General features: G+C 31.5%; 1 protein-coding gene across 12 annotated transcripts in view; it reads right to left on the bottom strand.

The window, feature by feature from the left end:
- Positions 1 to 17250, bottom strand: part of Rfx3 (regulatory factor X3) — a 293033-nt gene that overhangs the window by 266723 nt on the left and 9060 nt on the right. Inside the window, exons 1-3 of one of the 12 annotated variants that reach the window (XM_021252764.2) lie at positions 7542 to 12793; positions 4726 to 4769; positions 1845 to 1963 (exon numbers count right to left, since the gene is read on the bottom strand). The exons of 4 other annotated variants lie outside the window; for them this stretch is intronic. In XM_021252764.2, the coding sequence (XP_021108423.1) occupies positions 1845 to 1917 (73 nt within the window). In that variant the 5' untranslated portion in view covers positions 1918 to 1963; positions 4726 to 4769; positions 7542 to 12793. Of the gene's footprint in view, positions 1 to 1837; positions 16156 to 17250 lie in introns of those variants that run through there. 7 more of the 12 variants (XM_087184012.1, XM_021252766.2, XM_087184007.1 and 4 more) reach the window with 7 other exon arrangements.

Genomic DNA, 17250 nt, shown 5'->3' with positions numbered 1-17250 from the left:
TATCAAGTAGGTAATGGCCCTATTTTTACATAAAAGAAATCTGGGACCACACAGTAAAGAACTCATTTAAGCATAATTAGCTATCAAAATAACAAAAACTAGGATTTGAATTCAGGTTTCTCATTCAAAAGACTAGGAATCATTTTTTCCCCTAATAGTTATGCAAGCCAGCATGGTCTTACAACATGCACCTGATACTTATACTTATTTTTAAGCTAAAAACATAAATTGTGGTTATCTATGTCTCACACAGCAGTTTGGGTGTTTGTAAAAATTTTACAGTTCCATGCAAGTACTACAATAATTTTCAGTCCTAACAAAAATCTTTATTCAAAATTAGTTGAGAGATGTAATTTGCCATACATCAGCTTCATACTGAACCTGTGCTTCTAGAGTCTTTAAAAAGTGAGGTGTAATTTGATGACAGTTCTTCCCAAATTCAAATAGCTTACAGATTCAACGTATTTTCAAGCAAAATCGCATTCAGTTATTGTTTGGCTACTGGCAAGGTGATTCTGAACTTTAAATGTGGAGGCAAAAGATTCAGGATAACTCAGTTATTGAAGGAAAAGAACAAAGGCCAAGAACTGAAACTGACTGCAAGACAAAAATATACAGTAATCAAACAGCATATTTCTCTAAACACAGAATGTACATTAAGACTGAATCCAAATGCAGACTGTGAATTCTGAGTAATGATGTATCAAGGTAGATTCATCATTTTAAATAAATTTACCACTCTGGGGGAAAATATTGATAGTGAGGGAGGTTATGTGTGGGGGTAAGGGTATATGAGAAACCTCTATACCTTCCACTCAATTTTGTTGGATCCTAAAAGAACTGTACTTTTTTTTAAAGTCTAAAAAATCAAATACAAAAAAGTAAGCTACTGTTTGATACTTATAGACTAATTTACAGTATACCTCATGATACAGAAAATAGGGGAAAAGTCATGAATTGTTACAATGTATATATCAAGTCAGACTACTACTTAATGGCTGAACCACAAAAAAGAAACGTTCTGTGAAGTGCTATATAGTTACTACATGAATCACTATGTAACAAAGCAAAAGAAATATAACTGAAGCTAACTAGAGCCATATAATAAATTTTTCTCTAGATAAGCAAACAACTCAGTGATGTGAAAGTTATGCTTAAATTTCAAGTATTAAAATTATTGTGACTCTATTAGACTACTAGGGGATAAAGACCATTAATAAATTTTCAGAAATTATCTGGTGCTAAAACTTCCAAAAGTTAGTTATACTTGCTAAAGGTAGTATTTACATTGAATTGGAATAGTAACTCATCATTTAGGGAAAAAGCTTCTTTGGCAAAGTCACACTGATCTCTATATCTATGCTGCCTCATAATAAATCCCCTAGTAGGAGGACAGTATGATATTAGGTGGGTATGTATTAAAATATCTCAGTTAGGAAAATGCTACCATTTGTAGGCTAACTATTATATAAATGTGAAGAAGCATTCCATTTAGTCACTGATAAATATCTCTACCTAAAGCAAATTTGGGGTTTTTTAATAGCTTATACTATACATTTTCTTGTTCTATGCCATGAGCTTGCTTAAGATGCTGATTTTACCTTTAGCTGAAGCTGTGTATTTTCTAATCTGTTTAGGGCAGCTGTCAAGTAATCAAAGTAAGCAGTGCCATTTAATAAGGAAGTCTTTTAATGAAATATAATAGGTCACAAATACCTAATTTCTGCTCTTTACTATAATTGCCAGCCTTTACTATAACTGCCACTTTAACAATCTTTTCCAAATGCTAACACAAAAGATGAACAAATCAAGGGTATTAGCATGTGTGTATATTTACAGCTTACTCCTGTCAAAGGCTGTAGTTCCACTCCCAACTCCAATAGCTGTATGAGGATCTGTTTCTTTTGATAGAAGCATTCTGTTTCGGGTTGTGAATGTATCTGAATTAATCTCCTTCTCAGGGCTACAAAAGTAAATACATACAATAGGATACAAAGGAGAAATGCTGACAAGTTATAGCACAATATTATACTTTTAGAAATTCCACAATATTTTTACTGTTACTGTGAAAGATTGTACATTTTGTTACTTTATTCTTTCTTCATGAAATTCTATTCCATTGCTTATTAGCTTATAATTTCAAAAAACATTTATATAAACTTGAAATAGCCTGTTCTCTTAGATCAATTTTTTCTTTTCTAACCATCAGTTATATAAAAACACCTACCAAAATCACATACATAAAACTACAAGGAGTTGCTGCAAAACAAAAACAGAGGATCTTAAAGAGAAGCAGACATGACTATTTTATTTTAAGCATGTTCTTAAGCATGTTACAGTCCAATTTTAAGTTTATGATAAACTCTTAAAAATACTCCCCTAAAACATCTTTAGATGATAATCCTTTTAGCTTTTTGTTTTATTTTCAGCATATTATTAAACAGTGGCTCTTAAAATCTGGTATTAGTATTGCTACTTTAATACCAGAACACCTATGCACAAACAGTACTAGTTTTATAAGAAGTTTGCTCATTTTTTAAAAGCTAAGCTTCTCTAAATCAAACTAGCTTACTGTGAATAGAAAACCATGACAACTGTTTGTACCTCTTGCTTTATTATTATATCCGGCCTGGTCAGTCTTAGAAATTCAATCTATTATGGTTGCTAGGAGTCTGTTGCTGTGCAACCTAAAAGGGTATGCTGTGCTTTCAGACTAAGGAGTGCTAATAAACCTGTAGGCTTCCCTCTATGGGGCTGACCAGTGTGTTTAAAGGGCTTAATACTTTTCAAAAGTGATTGGCCCACAATTCAAGACACATCCTATTAAAAACAAGTCACACTGAGAGATTTCTAACAAAGGGACAAAATGCTAAACATACATAAATATTCAAAGTGTAACCTCAGAATCCCTAATTTAGTAAAACAAAGAGCAGATTATGATCTACATTTCAATTATACCACCTACCATACCCTAGTTTTTATTTGTATACAGTCCCCTAAAAGGTTATAAGGACATAAATGAATCAGGCAAGTTTCAGGGGAGAAAAACATTCAGGACTAAGTACTATCAACTTGGATTTTTTAAAGACTATCATATTTATATAAACTCCAGTAATTGAAAACTAAACTTAGGACCCAAAAGTTACAAAGTTAGTAGAAATAAAATTATTGATCAAGTAAAGAAATTCTAAATTTATTATAAAAACTGATTTTTTTTGTTAATCCAATTTGTTTGGTAATTATTTTATATTCATTCTTAAATCCTTTCTATCCTATCAAATGCCTAATCTATAATTTTAAAGATTAATGCTAAAAAAAGTTAGTCATATAAAATCACTACAATTAGACAAGATTAGTTGAATGTAAATGAAAAGAGACGCATAGAGTCTATTAATAAAATACTCCTAATCAAATTGTGTGAAGCAATTTGAAAAGTGGCAGAGGTTAAAGGAGGACTGCTGACTCCTTTTAAAAAAAGAAATTCTGTTCACTTATTGATTATAATGATAGGCCTTTTTCATAAATTTTTTGAAGGAAAATATAAAGCTGCTGTACCATAAAATACAAAAGACCACACAGGAAAACAAAAATAAGTGATTTAACAGTAATTAGCCTAACAAAAATTATGAAAATCTACTCAATTTTCCAAGGATATCTGGGCTGTATTAATATGGCCTGCAAATTTTGAAAGTTAAAAGTAACTTTGAAGAAAAGATAGCTTGCTCTCTATATTGATGGCAACCTTTAGCTCTCCTACCTAATTACTCTGAGCTGGGAATACTAATACGCCAACTGTGTTACTTTTATTTTTTTAAAGCGCTATGGTTATCTATCCTTCAGTGATTGCTTTTATTTCTTCTCATTACATACCATAGGAAACAGAGTAAAGGAAATTATTTCTCTAAAAATACTGAAAAGCAACATACAGAAGAATGTGGAACAACTATCCAAAAATGAAAGACAACAGAGTCCAATAATATATAAGAACTACAGCACACTGAGTGGTGCAAAGGCAACAGCTGACCAAAGAACACAGCTAAAGCAAGAAGAGAATGATGGGTTGGCTAAAAAAGGTTCAGACTGAAAGCACCCTCTAAGTAAAGCCAAGCAGAGCAGAAGAGAACAAACAGGAGAAAGGAGAGCAGAACACAATTGTAACGGTTAAGAATGTGTTAAGAGAACTGAGAGAGGAATTGCAGAAACACAAGGATTCATTTTACAGATACAAAGGTAAATGAGAAAGCAAATATGAAAACTTACATACAATTATTTATATTCCTAGACCCATCCTTATTTCTTAATAAAATGTCCAACAATTTAGAAAAAATTGTTTTAAAAGATTCAGTGATGTTTTCTACTTACAATGTAAAAACCAAGTGATTAATATCTTACAGAAGCCACCTCATTTTACAAAGCAGTAATCTGCATACTTTCCAATTTTCAGATAAGAGAATTTTAAATTAATTATAAAGGTGAAGAGCCTAATGTATGAAAATCTTTTTTTAAATTATTGTAATTTTTATTTTTCCCCCTACACAAGACGAAAGAATTAAAACATACACACACACACAGAATGGACAAAAAAGGTTATGAAGTCAGAACCAACTTATATTATTCCCAGGGCATATATTAGGTAAACATGCTCACTTCTAAAGCAGTTGCTTAATATTTGTTTAAGTATTAATCAAATGCATTAAATAATTAGGACCTGTTCAAAAATCTTACCTGATAGTGTTAAGCTGGTTACATTAAGATCCTGCCAGGTAATACTAAACAGAAAGACAATGGGGTGAAAATTACACCTGTGAGTGTGGATATCCCATATTAGAATTATTGTTGGAAAGTGCCTTCTGGTATTCATCCAGTCCTTGATTTGTTGAAGACACAAAGCTTCTATATAATTATAAAATGTGGATTCCTTAAAAGAAACCACAGACTATATAGCTGTAGAGGATAATGTATTCAACAACATGCCTCTTTTTGCAAATTCCAGTTTTCTTGGATTTACAACAACCTTTTGTACATAGCCACCTTCTAAAATGAGATAAAAAATGTTTTAAAATTAAAGATCCTCAATAAATGTTGCTAAATAGAACTAAGTTCTGATTATTTTAATTTCATAATTTTTATTAAGAATTATAGGCTTTTTGAAATATAGCATCACATAATTAGAGTTGGTAACCAATGACCTGTAAGAACTTTTTTTTACTACCAATTGTATCTGACCAACTATGAAAAGAAAAACAATCAATATGAGGGCTATAAATATCTTAATTCTCCTTTCTCCTGAGAGCACTTCCTTATTTTGTTTCAAACTGTTTTAATAACTTTATTAGTAAAGGTCAAAAAAGGCTGATGAACAGTTCTTAATAAAATTTATAAATGATATAAAGTATAATCTCAATTAAAATGTTATTTTAAAGTTTTTGAAATAAAAACCACTTTCACTTTTCAACTCATACTATTCATTATTATACATTTAAAGACTTGAAACAGATATTGATCAATATATTTTTGAAATTCAAAATTGAAGATACTAAAAAGCCATCTTGAAGTGCCTCCTAGAAACCCAAGGAATAATTTCAATTTGCAACACAATATAAATGCCATAAAACTCAAACATCTGGGCCAGGGATCTAGCTCAGTGGTTCTGGCACCTGCCTCACAAGCACAAGGTCCCAAGTTCGATCCCCAGTACCAAAAAAAAAAACTCAAACATTTATCTCACAATTTTTGTGAAAGAAAAATACATAGAAAAATCTTTTGAAAACACAAAAGCCACCTTAATAAAGAAGTAAATAAAGAGTATTCTCACTGAATACCAGCAAAAACCCTTCTACGCTAAATTTGAAAAACTGTATTTAATTCAAATCAAAATGTAAGGCTTGAAATAGGAAAGTTGCACAATTCAACATCTTAAATGATACTTGGCTAAGAAACTAACAAATTTTTATTTCATGATTTTTATTCACCCATCCTCCATCCCTAGGAGAGATGACACAACATGCAACACAAAGCAACATACTTAAAATCTGAGAGCTAACCCTGACACAGCTAGGTAAAAGTGAAAGGAATACTGTAATAATCAGATAAATGAGATGTAAAAAGTTATGGCTGAAACAAGATTAATCATTAATTGATAACTATACAAGCAGAGTAAAGTAGAGATGGGGATTCAATTCACTATTTTATCAGACTGCTCTATTCCACCAATATGCTTAAATTTGTCCTTAACAAAAAGGACTAATTTAAAAAGAAAAAACAAAAGAGTAAACTCAATCCTTCCAAAGTCTCCTATACTTCACATTTCTTTTCATAAACACGACTGTAGTATAGATTAGTGATACTAAATTTGGCTTCTTTAAATTATTAAATTAAATTATTTAATGTCAGAAATCAGGTACTTATGTCCAAGAGACACTGGTCCATTGGTGGCTAAAATGTGTGCACAGCTGACTCACTTGGGACACAAATGTCTGGACAAATTTGCAAGTATAATCACTAAACAGGCCTTTAAGGATGGAAATCAAAATTAAAAATTAGTATTGTATATATGGTTATGAAAGTTCAAACAGAAAGGTAGTGTTTTGTTTTAAGGTTCCACAGAAATTTCTACTTCTCTAACTTAAATATATAACAACATATACTTTTATATTAATTATATTTGTCCCATTTTTGAAGTTTTACAATACAGTACAACAGCTTCAAATGTAAAACTCTGCATTTCACAATAGATGACCGGCAAATAAAGATGAATATCTGACACAAATTAAAATGAAAAATATGATTTTGACATCAGCATACTGAATATACCATTCTAAAAATATCACTGACAAGGTATTTGTCAAAATAATAAGATAATTTGCCTCCATTAGTAACTTTTACTGATCTAAATAACCCATTTATGTCTTTCTACATATACAAAAATTTTTAAATAAGTTTAAGTTATAAATTGTGATTAAAGTTGATTAGATAATGATATCTATGCTATATAAACAATGATTCTAATTTCACATCTTAAGAAACACGGAAGACCAATTTTATCATAGAAGCTATCATATGCAAAGATTCCATCTCCAGTTTAAATTAGCCATGAGCACACTGAGAGTATAAACAATCAAACTGCAGTCTGGCTGATTCCAACTTTTACTTGCCAATTAATTATCTTTGTGTTTAATACTTGATGTATAAATTCTGCTCATTTTTTAGGATTATGTTTTAGTAACAGTTACAACTCTCTGAGAAGAACCTCCAACTTCCAAGCAGATAGTATGGAGTTGATTTAATTCTGAAAGTCTCTCAATCTGCTTGTTTCCTTAAAGAAAATCATAGACCTAGTCAATATGCCTCATAAACACACACACACATATATACACACACAAGCAATACATTTAGAGAAGGCATATAAAAATGATAAAAGAGGGCAAAAAATAAAGCAGAAGAGTACTATGTAAGGACAGCTGAAAAAAAGGGTTTTCTATTATGGAAAGAATGTGAGCATCAAAAGCATCAGTATTCTATTTGCATACACAAAAACTTACCTCCTTCATGTTTTTGTTCAAATATCACCTTCTCTATAGTTTTCTTAATCGCCCTATTTAAAACTGCAACTTTAGGGCAGGGAATTTATCTCTGTGGTTCCATTGTCTGCCTCGCAATCCCAAGGTCCAGAGTTCATTCCCTGGTACAAAAAAAAAAACCTGCAACTTTATCCACTCCCATCACCTAGCTTCTCTACCTTTTCTCTATTCCATTTATAACAATCTATTATAATATTTTTCTTCTTTCATGCCCAATTGTTTGAACGTGAGCTCCTCAAGAACAGAGTATTAATCAGTTTTGTTCATTGTTGTTATCTTCCACCGGAGTCCACTTCTTGGCCCATATAGTATGTACCAATACTCGCTCAAGGAAAGAATGAATATAAAAAATGAAAATGATCATGTACACTTAAACTTGTTATAGAAATTGAAAAGCATCCTTTATGAGTCTGGAACGTTAAAAATGACTTCACAATTGCTAGTAAATTTAGCAAACTCAGCACCTTAAAAAATAGTGCAAAATGAAAATACACTTATTAAAAAGCGGCTTGAAGGGCCAGGGATTTAGCTCAGCAGTTTCACTCCCTGCTCAGCAAGCACAAGGACCCGAGTTCAATCCCAGGTACCAAAAAAAAAAAAAAGAAAGAAAGAAAAAAAAAAGAGGCTTGGATAAGTATAGATATATATACCATAATTTATTTCAGTCAGTTGCCTATTGTTGATTATTCCACATGTTCCCAGCTTCTCACTGTTATGACTAGTACTACGTCTACTTAATTTATATTTCTTTTAAAACTTGCTTATGTCCTTTACCATTTTTATTTTCTGAGGTAGTTTTAGAATTTTCTTACTTATCTGTGACAATATTTAATATATGTAGAAATTTTTGCTTTGGTCATCTGGCAAAGTATTTTTCAGTTTATCTTTTAGCTTTACTTATGAGACTTTTCATTTAAGTTATTATTTTGTATATGGTCAAATTAATTGTATCCCTGCTTTACAATTTCTGCTGTTTGCATCATGCTGCCCTTACCTATGCTTGTATAAATGTTAACCTATAATACCCTAATTTCCTTTAAAAAAATACAATAAAAATAAAATGGCTACACGGATTTATGGATGCATGGATGACAGCTCCCTATGAAAACAAGTTTTTTGGGGAATAGTCTCTGTAGAAGATATCAAATCAGATAATACAACCTTTTCATAGTGCAACCCTAAATAAAATGCCTCAAATATAACCAGAGATTTGATTACTGTAGTAATTCCATTCTGATATCACCAGTTACCTTGCTGTAAACCTGGAACTCAAATCCTGATCCCAAACTTTTAACATCCCAGCGGGTATAGTGAAGTTAGGTAGCAAAAAGAGAAATACAAGAGGTTTGGAGTATTCAAATAGTCTCCAAAAAGCAAAGTTTTCATAACATTTCACATTTAGTCCACAGTAAACAGCAGTAGGAATTCCTAAACCCTGTCAAAACTAGAAAAAAAAAAGGTGCTAGATCTGATAAGGTATTCCTCAACTTCACACTAAAGATATCCTAGGCAAGTCCAGAATTTCAGACAGATAAATAGCGACAGATGAAATTCATGTATGTGTACACAGTGAAGTTACAAAGTGCCATCTGAGAAGAGAAAAAGCAGCTTTCACTGGAGTCAACCCGAATTTATTACTTGCTAGATGCTCCTCTATATTTGACAAAATACACAAAGATCATTAATCCATGGCTTTAACTATGTGAAGTAAAAGGAAATAAATCCAATGGCAATAATAAAATTACGGTGTTCTAATGGTCATTACAAAAGCAAGGCTTCGCAAAACTACAAACAGTTAAAAGTGATTTCTGTAATTTAATTAGAAGATAATGTAAAAGCTAATGAATTATTCACTACTAATAGGAAAGGACACTGGATCTCATTATAAATTCAAAAATCTATTACACAATCTTCTGCCCTCAGGAAGCTTACAATTTGAAGAGATTAAACATTTAATAATAAATAAAAATCTCAATTACAATTCCCAATCAGTAGCAAGAGATAAGGAGAAATTAATAAATCATTAGAAGTAAAGAAACCCCATTAGGGAACCACTCCAACATCCACTCTTACCTTTAAGCTAGTTTCCCAGAGCATTACACATGCTAGGCTAGCACTCTTCCACTGAGCTACATCCTCACCACAAAAACTAATGTTGGGAGACAAGGATTCAAATAGGACAGAAAATATATTCTAAGTAGAAAAAGGATGAGAACCAAGATTTAGAGAAATAATAAAACAGAATTTAGGCAACCATATAAGACAGTAATAGCAACTGTCATTTACTGAGCAATTACACATCAGGGGCATCATTGTTTTTGCCTGTGTCATGACATGACCTTTGAAACACTCTTTTTAAGGTTGATTTTATTAATCCTATTTCACAGAGTTTAAATACTCTGCCCATAGTAAAACTTCTGGGCAGTAATAGAGATGGAATTCAAATTCATGAATTTTAAAGTTCATGTTCTTAACCAATACACAGTACCACAAGCTAGCCTGGCTTGAAAAGAAGAGTTACAGAGTAGAGTGGTGAAGTTTAAACTTGAAAATGGACATGAAACTATAAACTTCCAAATGGCAAATGCTAAGTAGTTTTGTGGCACACTGTGGCACTGAATATTTCTTAAATGATTCTGATGAACAGACAATGAAGAATTCTGAAAAGTTCTGACCCAGAGAAACAAAAAACTGAGTTGATTTTAAAAGCTCAAAATCCTTCAAGAGGATTTTGTTACTCCATAATAAAATAATTTACACAAAAATTACCCAGATTATAAATTTATAAGATATTAAGACCACATTCCACATTTAAGATTCTTCCACATTATGTCCAGTAAGTACAGCAGTCTAGAAATTAGTTACTCTAATACTCAATCTCTATATTTAAATCTCAGTTTAAAAGCTCAAAGTATTTAGCACATTCTATTCATCTGACATACAACTTCAATATTTGCATTTTCTGTTCTATCTTAAGGGCCAATCTGTGTATCAGCACATCAGAAATACAGTTAAGTTTAAATCATTTGGATGCTTCCCCCACTCAAAAGTTTATTCATTAATGGAAAGGAAAATCAATGTAAAGCATTATATTCTGAGTCTACTAATTCATATGAAATAGCAGTATTACATTTTTTAAAATTCATAAAGAATAAGAATAATGATCAGGTGTGATGGTATACACATAGATATCCAGCTATTCTGAAGGCTGAGGCATGAGATTGTAAGTTCAAGGCCAGCCTGGACAATTTAACAAGACCCTGTCTCAAAATAAAAACAGCTGGGCATGAAACTCTAGGGTGACTCATTTGCCTACCATATGTGAAGCCCCGAGTTCAATCTCCAGGAGACAGAAGGGGGGGGTAATAAATAAAAATAACTTCTGGGAAAAAGTGCAAGAGTTAACTAATATTTCATCACACCATTGTTTATCATATTCCATTTTTATTGAAGGTGAGGATAAATCCAATGGGAACAGTCTTACAAGAAGGTTTGTCTGTGGGGATTTACCTTGTTAAGAGCAAATGACAAATGGTTTCCCCCATAGGAAGCTTACTCCTGTTTTATATAAATATATCTTTTCAGATTTGGCACCACAAATAAGACTGCAGAAAGCATCAGGTTATGCTAGAAAATTCAGCTGTCATTACCTTTGTATCTCATAAACAAACTGTTTCAAATAATTAACAGTGTTAGCACTCAAATATTTCATCTTTATCAAAGAATACTAAGTTTAAACCTGAGCTCACTTATTTCCTTCCAGCACATACACCAAAAATCTTAGTACACAATTACTTATTCCTATCACAACTTTATAATACTATGAATCAGTAAACAATATATCCTTCCAAAAACTCAGATTAAGAAAATAAAAAGTCGTACAATAGCAGGGCTGCTGTTATTGCTCCTAGTTGCCATGGGATGAAGGACAGTTCATTCACATGTTCCTTCTGCTACAGCACGCGCACTTAATGCTGCAACACTTTTCAAACCCAGTTGGGCAAGTCTCAGCTTGTATCACCTGTATCAGCTACCAATATTTCACTTTTGTTCCACAAGAGAGTGAACTACAGGAACAAATGTTTCCATTTTAAAAAAATAACAAGTGAATTTTTACAATAATTGTCATAATCATAAGAATCACTCTACAAAAAAGTAAAGAGAGGAACTGGGGGCATACCTCAGTGGTAGAGCAGTAAGTTCAATTCCTAACACAAAAAAACAAAATAAAATAAAATAAAATAAAGGAAAGAGGTACATTCCAGACCTGATAATTATTTATACTGAAACAATGATTATGACATATACCATGAACATCCAGCAATACAGGTATAAAAATACTTTTTACATTATTAAAAATAAAAGTATTGCAAGTATGGTATTTCCCCTTAGTATAAAGCCTACTTATGGTTTTGGAAAGTATTGTAAAAATTATTTCTGTATCATTCTAAAACAGAACAATTAAATGATACATGTACCAAAAATTAGTTGGAAATAATTTTAAAATATTTATTCAAACTTTGAATGCAGAATTATAATACCTTAATGTACTTTCTCTAGAAAAAATTGGAGAGCAAAAGTATAAATAAACCGAGAAGTACTGTGAATACTAAAGGCAGCACATTTGCAATGCTTGCCTTTAAGAAGTTTTGTGCTAGCTATAAGACAAGAATATTTGTGCCATTTGAAAATATGCAACTCTAGTGATAGACCTGTTCATCTCTAATCTCTACTGTAGCCCTCTGGCTTCCTCTTCACATTAGCTGTGCTGGGCCAGACATAGCTAAGAGGCAAAGGAAAACAGCAGTAGAATAGTTAAGCAGAAACAGGAAGAAAGGCAGAAGTTGAACCCTTAAGGAAGAAGATGCTCAATATATGGGGTTGGAGATTTCAGACCCAAAAGTTCAGATGCTATGCAAAAAGGGTCATGCTCTAAAATACAAGTCAATACTTGGATAAAGCTCTCCTATACATATGAAGAGACAGTGGTGTTCAAATTAGAGCATCAAGCTGTTTGTTTTGGGGGAGTCATTCCAATATAAAATAAGTAAACCAATATTATTCTCCCATTGAAAATAGCTGTCTTCTTCAATATATCACATGAGATAAATGCAGTGATAGTCATATTTTTAAAAGAAACAACTTTAAAATAAAATTGACCATGCTTTTTACTGAGTAGAATGTCAAATGAAAAAAATATTTTTAATTTAAGCATAGTGTCAAAAGCACAGAAAATATTAATGGAATGTAGAATTTAAAAGGCCAAATAAAATTTTGATTTTTAAGAATAAGTTTAAAAGCACAGAAAAAGTTAATTCAATAATGGTTAAATTTATATTGCATTAAATTCACAATAAAATATTCTATAAATATTACTGAAATTAACATATATATTCCATGATCTTTTGTTTTGCAGCAGTGTATTTATGTTTTTTTCAAATTTTGTTTGGCTCATATTGATGTTTTCCTCATGTTATCTCTTGTATCTACTTCTGTAGGATCACAACATAGACATTTTCTAATGGTAAAAAAAAATTAAAAGTAACCCTTTGAGAAAAAACATAGTGGGATAGACCACTTAATTACAGCATACCTTTGGTTATTTTCTGTTAATTTATTATTCAGTCTGGGTGGTTATCCTGCAATAGAAATATTTAAAAAGACTGCCACAAAATATTTTGCCAAGTCATATACATTTCCAATGAACCCCTAGGATTAGAAAGAAGTTTAGCAATTAAAGTAATTATACAAATGAAAAATGTGGGTCTTATTTAATAAGTAACATATTTATTGACTTTTTATCTTAATTATTTAATTAGATTAAAACAGGAAGGAAACATTAGCTTTTCAATAAAGAAATTTAGGTCCACATTTTGTGTTGTTTATTCAAATGCCATTAATCATTATTTGTTATATACACAGTAGCTCATTAGAGAATAGTTGCCAACATGAATAATGGGGGAGTCTTCTGATATTAGAAAATAAGTTTCTATCTTACCTATCTGCCTTCAGTTAAATAAAAAAACTAAGAGAAATTCCTCATTCCCTGAAGATACTAAATCCAAAAATATTAAACTGCTTTGAATGCTATCATAAATTCTTAGCTCGTTAGTTCTTGGATATTTCTTTCTTTGTTATATTACAAACTCAGAATATGTCCCATAAACTAAATAGCTAACTGAAGAGACTATTCCAAAACAAAATTGATCCTCATAGTCAACTTACAACAGCTGTTAACTATTTACCTAAATTAACCTACAAATAAAAGAATGACAGATAAAAGATTAACTCCATTTAACTAACTATGAATTATATTCAAGAGGTTTTTTTTCCCTATGTCCTACAGACATAGGCCTCTCTCCCTGTCCTTTTAGAATAAGTCAGATAAACAGAGGTCCCTGGATTACTGAATAAAAGACACAACCAGGAGGTGATAACAAATTTTCTAGTTTAATACAGTAGAGAGGATACAATATCAAAATCAATCACCTTTAAATATTTTGTTGGAAACATAATGTAAGCATTGTTTCAAGTCTACACTGAATTTGTTCTTAACCTAAGATTCCACTATCCATTGGCTTCCCAAATGTAGATTGCTTCGGATATCAGATAAGCAAATCAGATATCCAAAATGAATATATTAGTTATGTCTATTTTGTATATTAATACTGTATTATTTTGTGATAAATAATTACAAGCCCCTGATGTAGCATCCCAATTTATTGCTTTTATAGATATACCATCTAGAAATTCAGACAATAAATATCAAGGATCCCCGAGTCTTATAAATATTTATCAAAAAAATCAAATGTGCCATAAAGAATTAAGTGTAATCTTTTTCTCAGTTGCTTCTACTAGCTAAAATCATTGGAAGGTTAAAAAAAAAAAAAAGATTGTTTAAAAAATTATTTCACCATTCACACTGATTAATCCATCTTCCCTTCTTTTTCAATTGTAAATTTTCTAATTTCATCCAATTCTATTTTTTAGTTTCCCTTATCCTTATTTTTAATCCTTAAAGATTTTCAAATATCATCTTTGTAGCCTTCTACACTCTCACATCTTTAGAAATATAACCACATAGCTTGGGAAATGCAATGTTGTAACTTAATACCTCATTTCTCTTCAACTTGTCTCAAAAATTTTAGGAAAAAAAATTTTGAAGAGCTGGAGATGTAGCTCAGAGCAAAGGCCCAGGGTTCAATCCACAGTACTTTAGAAAAAAAGGAAACTAACCCATTTCAGTATTCCTAAGTTAACCAAAATACTATTGACATTAAACACACAATCCTCTAATAACTCATTCAAAACTAAATGTAAAGGACAATCATACAAAAGCTCAAGAAGTGATATATCCAGCTATTCCTTAGGTCTCTAATAGAATGTTTTTGAACCAAATACTAGGTCAGTAGTAGTAATAGAGAAAGTATTATTAGATATGCTGAATTTGCAAACTGGGGTTCAATTACAGCCCTGAAATGACCCTTCCTTTTCTTTCCATTATACTAGCCACTATTCATATTCTTGTGTTTTCTAATATATGACCCTGCTCTCATTTACCCTCATTGTCACCCCATTCATTCAGATTAAGGTGCTGTTCTGGGCAAGGGGTGCCATCTATTGGCATTCTAAGGTTTGTAAACCAACATGTAAATTCCAACTTCCAAGAGTCACATGTAATGTGTATTTGGGAAATTCCAAATAGCAATGGAAATGAACAAAAATACAATTTAATAGAAAGGGTTATATCATGCAAGAGAGAAATCATTCCTTCCAATTTTTTCCAGGGCAACAGAAAATAAAGGTAAGTGGAATACTCAATCTTCACCTCAATTACATTCTTATCAACTTCCAAAAATGCCCAAGCAAACTTAACCCAAAGTATTAAAATATATCTCTTTCCCAGTTTAAACACTTTAAAAGTCCCATCTCACTTCCAAACCATAGCCATATGGCTTAAAACCATAGCTCAAACCTCTGCTGAAATACAAATCCACATTATACAGCTCTACTCATTCAATATTATTTAAAGGTTTTAAATTTCAAAACTCAGCAGACTTCTAAAAATAAAGAAATAGATCAAATATTGATCCAGCAGCATAATATCTTAACCTATTATGACTAGAAGGACTACACTTTTTGTATTTAACTATAATTTAATTTGACTTCAGCTTTCATGGTCTTTATTAACTAAAAGTGGCCTCTAAAAATCATCACATAATTTGAGGTGCTAAATTGTTTTCAAGATTACACTCAGTTCATTCAAAATTAAACATTTCCCATAATTTTCTTTGGCTCACAAAAATAGCACTAAGGTGCAATACAAATGTTTCTTATTCCAATATATGTGCAATGCAAAAATCAGGGAGCAAAAAACAGTAGTGATAACATTTCTAGAGCACCAAGCAAAATGTACATTAAAATGACTTTCTAAAGGTGTACATATGCAAACATATACAAAACACAGTATTTAAGCTAAATTCCACCTTTTTAAAAATTAATTTTATTGGTACATTTTAGGTATACAATATAATGACATTCATCATTGGAGATTTGTACCTTTACATAATATATCTTGATTCTTAGTTTTTCCCCATTCCCCGGCCCTCCCTTTAACCCCTCCACCCCTCTCTATTTTCAAAGACTTTGTTTCCATTTTTTCATTTTCTCATGTTAATTCCATTCCCTTCTTTCCTTTCCCCTACCACAACCACGTAAACTCCACTTTTAATAAGAACATCTTAAAAATGTAGTGACTTTTTTAAACAAAGCATTTTAAAATGAGAATCATGACATATAATCATGTTATAAAAGAAATAATTTGTTTATCTCATTTCTGTGTATTAATTTTTCATGTTGGCTTTCCATTATGGCACAGTAAAATACATGTTGTACATTTAAAATTGTAAAGGTGATTTCCAGATTACTGCTATAATACACTAGTAATACTAGTGTTTTTAATTAATGACTTAGATTGGCACTTTATCAAACTCATCTCTAAAACTGCTACCAAATATTATCAGATGCCAATCAATAAAAGCCTGATGTTATCTATTATACTCTTTTAGTTCTTGAAAATATCAGCATAAATAGTAGCAGAGGAAAAACCCACGTTTTGGTGCCAAAAAATATTCACAAAACCATCTATCCAAAGCAAAACATAGAGGTAGATTTAAAGGATCATTAATTCATGAACTAAGTTTTCGCACTATTCCTTTATTTTACCTCTACCTTTCTAAAACTGTGTAGGACATCACAATACAAGCCCCTTAAAAGAGGACATTATTTTGTATCCATTAATATATTAATGGATAGACATATATAGATATACTCATTCTTTAGGAGCAAAGGAATCACTAAGCACAGATATAACCATACTTTAGGACAAAAGAAGTACTTTCATAAAATGTAGTAAACATTTTATTAAAGTAATAAAATGCCTATCTTCACAAAAACACATGTGCTGTGTACAATACTACAGCAGGAAAGAAAAGAGATCAGGAAGAAATAGTGGATAACCCGAGTCTCGTCTATCTCCTGCCTCCCCAATTCCCACCTCAATTCCCACCCCCACCAAAACTTCATAGTCCAGAAAAACGAACTGGGGAGAACATGTAAGGCACTGATATCTAACAATAGAAACAGCGTATGATTTCTAAATGTGTCTGCT

The sequence above is a fragment of the Heterocephalus glaber genome, unplaced genomic scaffold, assembly GCF_053883595.1.
Source record: "Heterocephalus glaber isolate CG9 unplaced genomic scaffold, H.glaber_assembly_v1.0 deba00001481, whole genome shotgun sequence".
Classification (NCBI taxonomy): Eukaryota; Metazoa; Chordata; class Mammalia; order Rodentia; family Bathyergidae; genus Heterocephalus; species Heterocephalus glaber.
The sequence above is the reverse complement of the archived record's forward strand: the minus strand, read 5'-3'. Positions and strand labels throughout refer to the sequence as shown.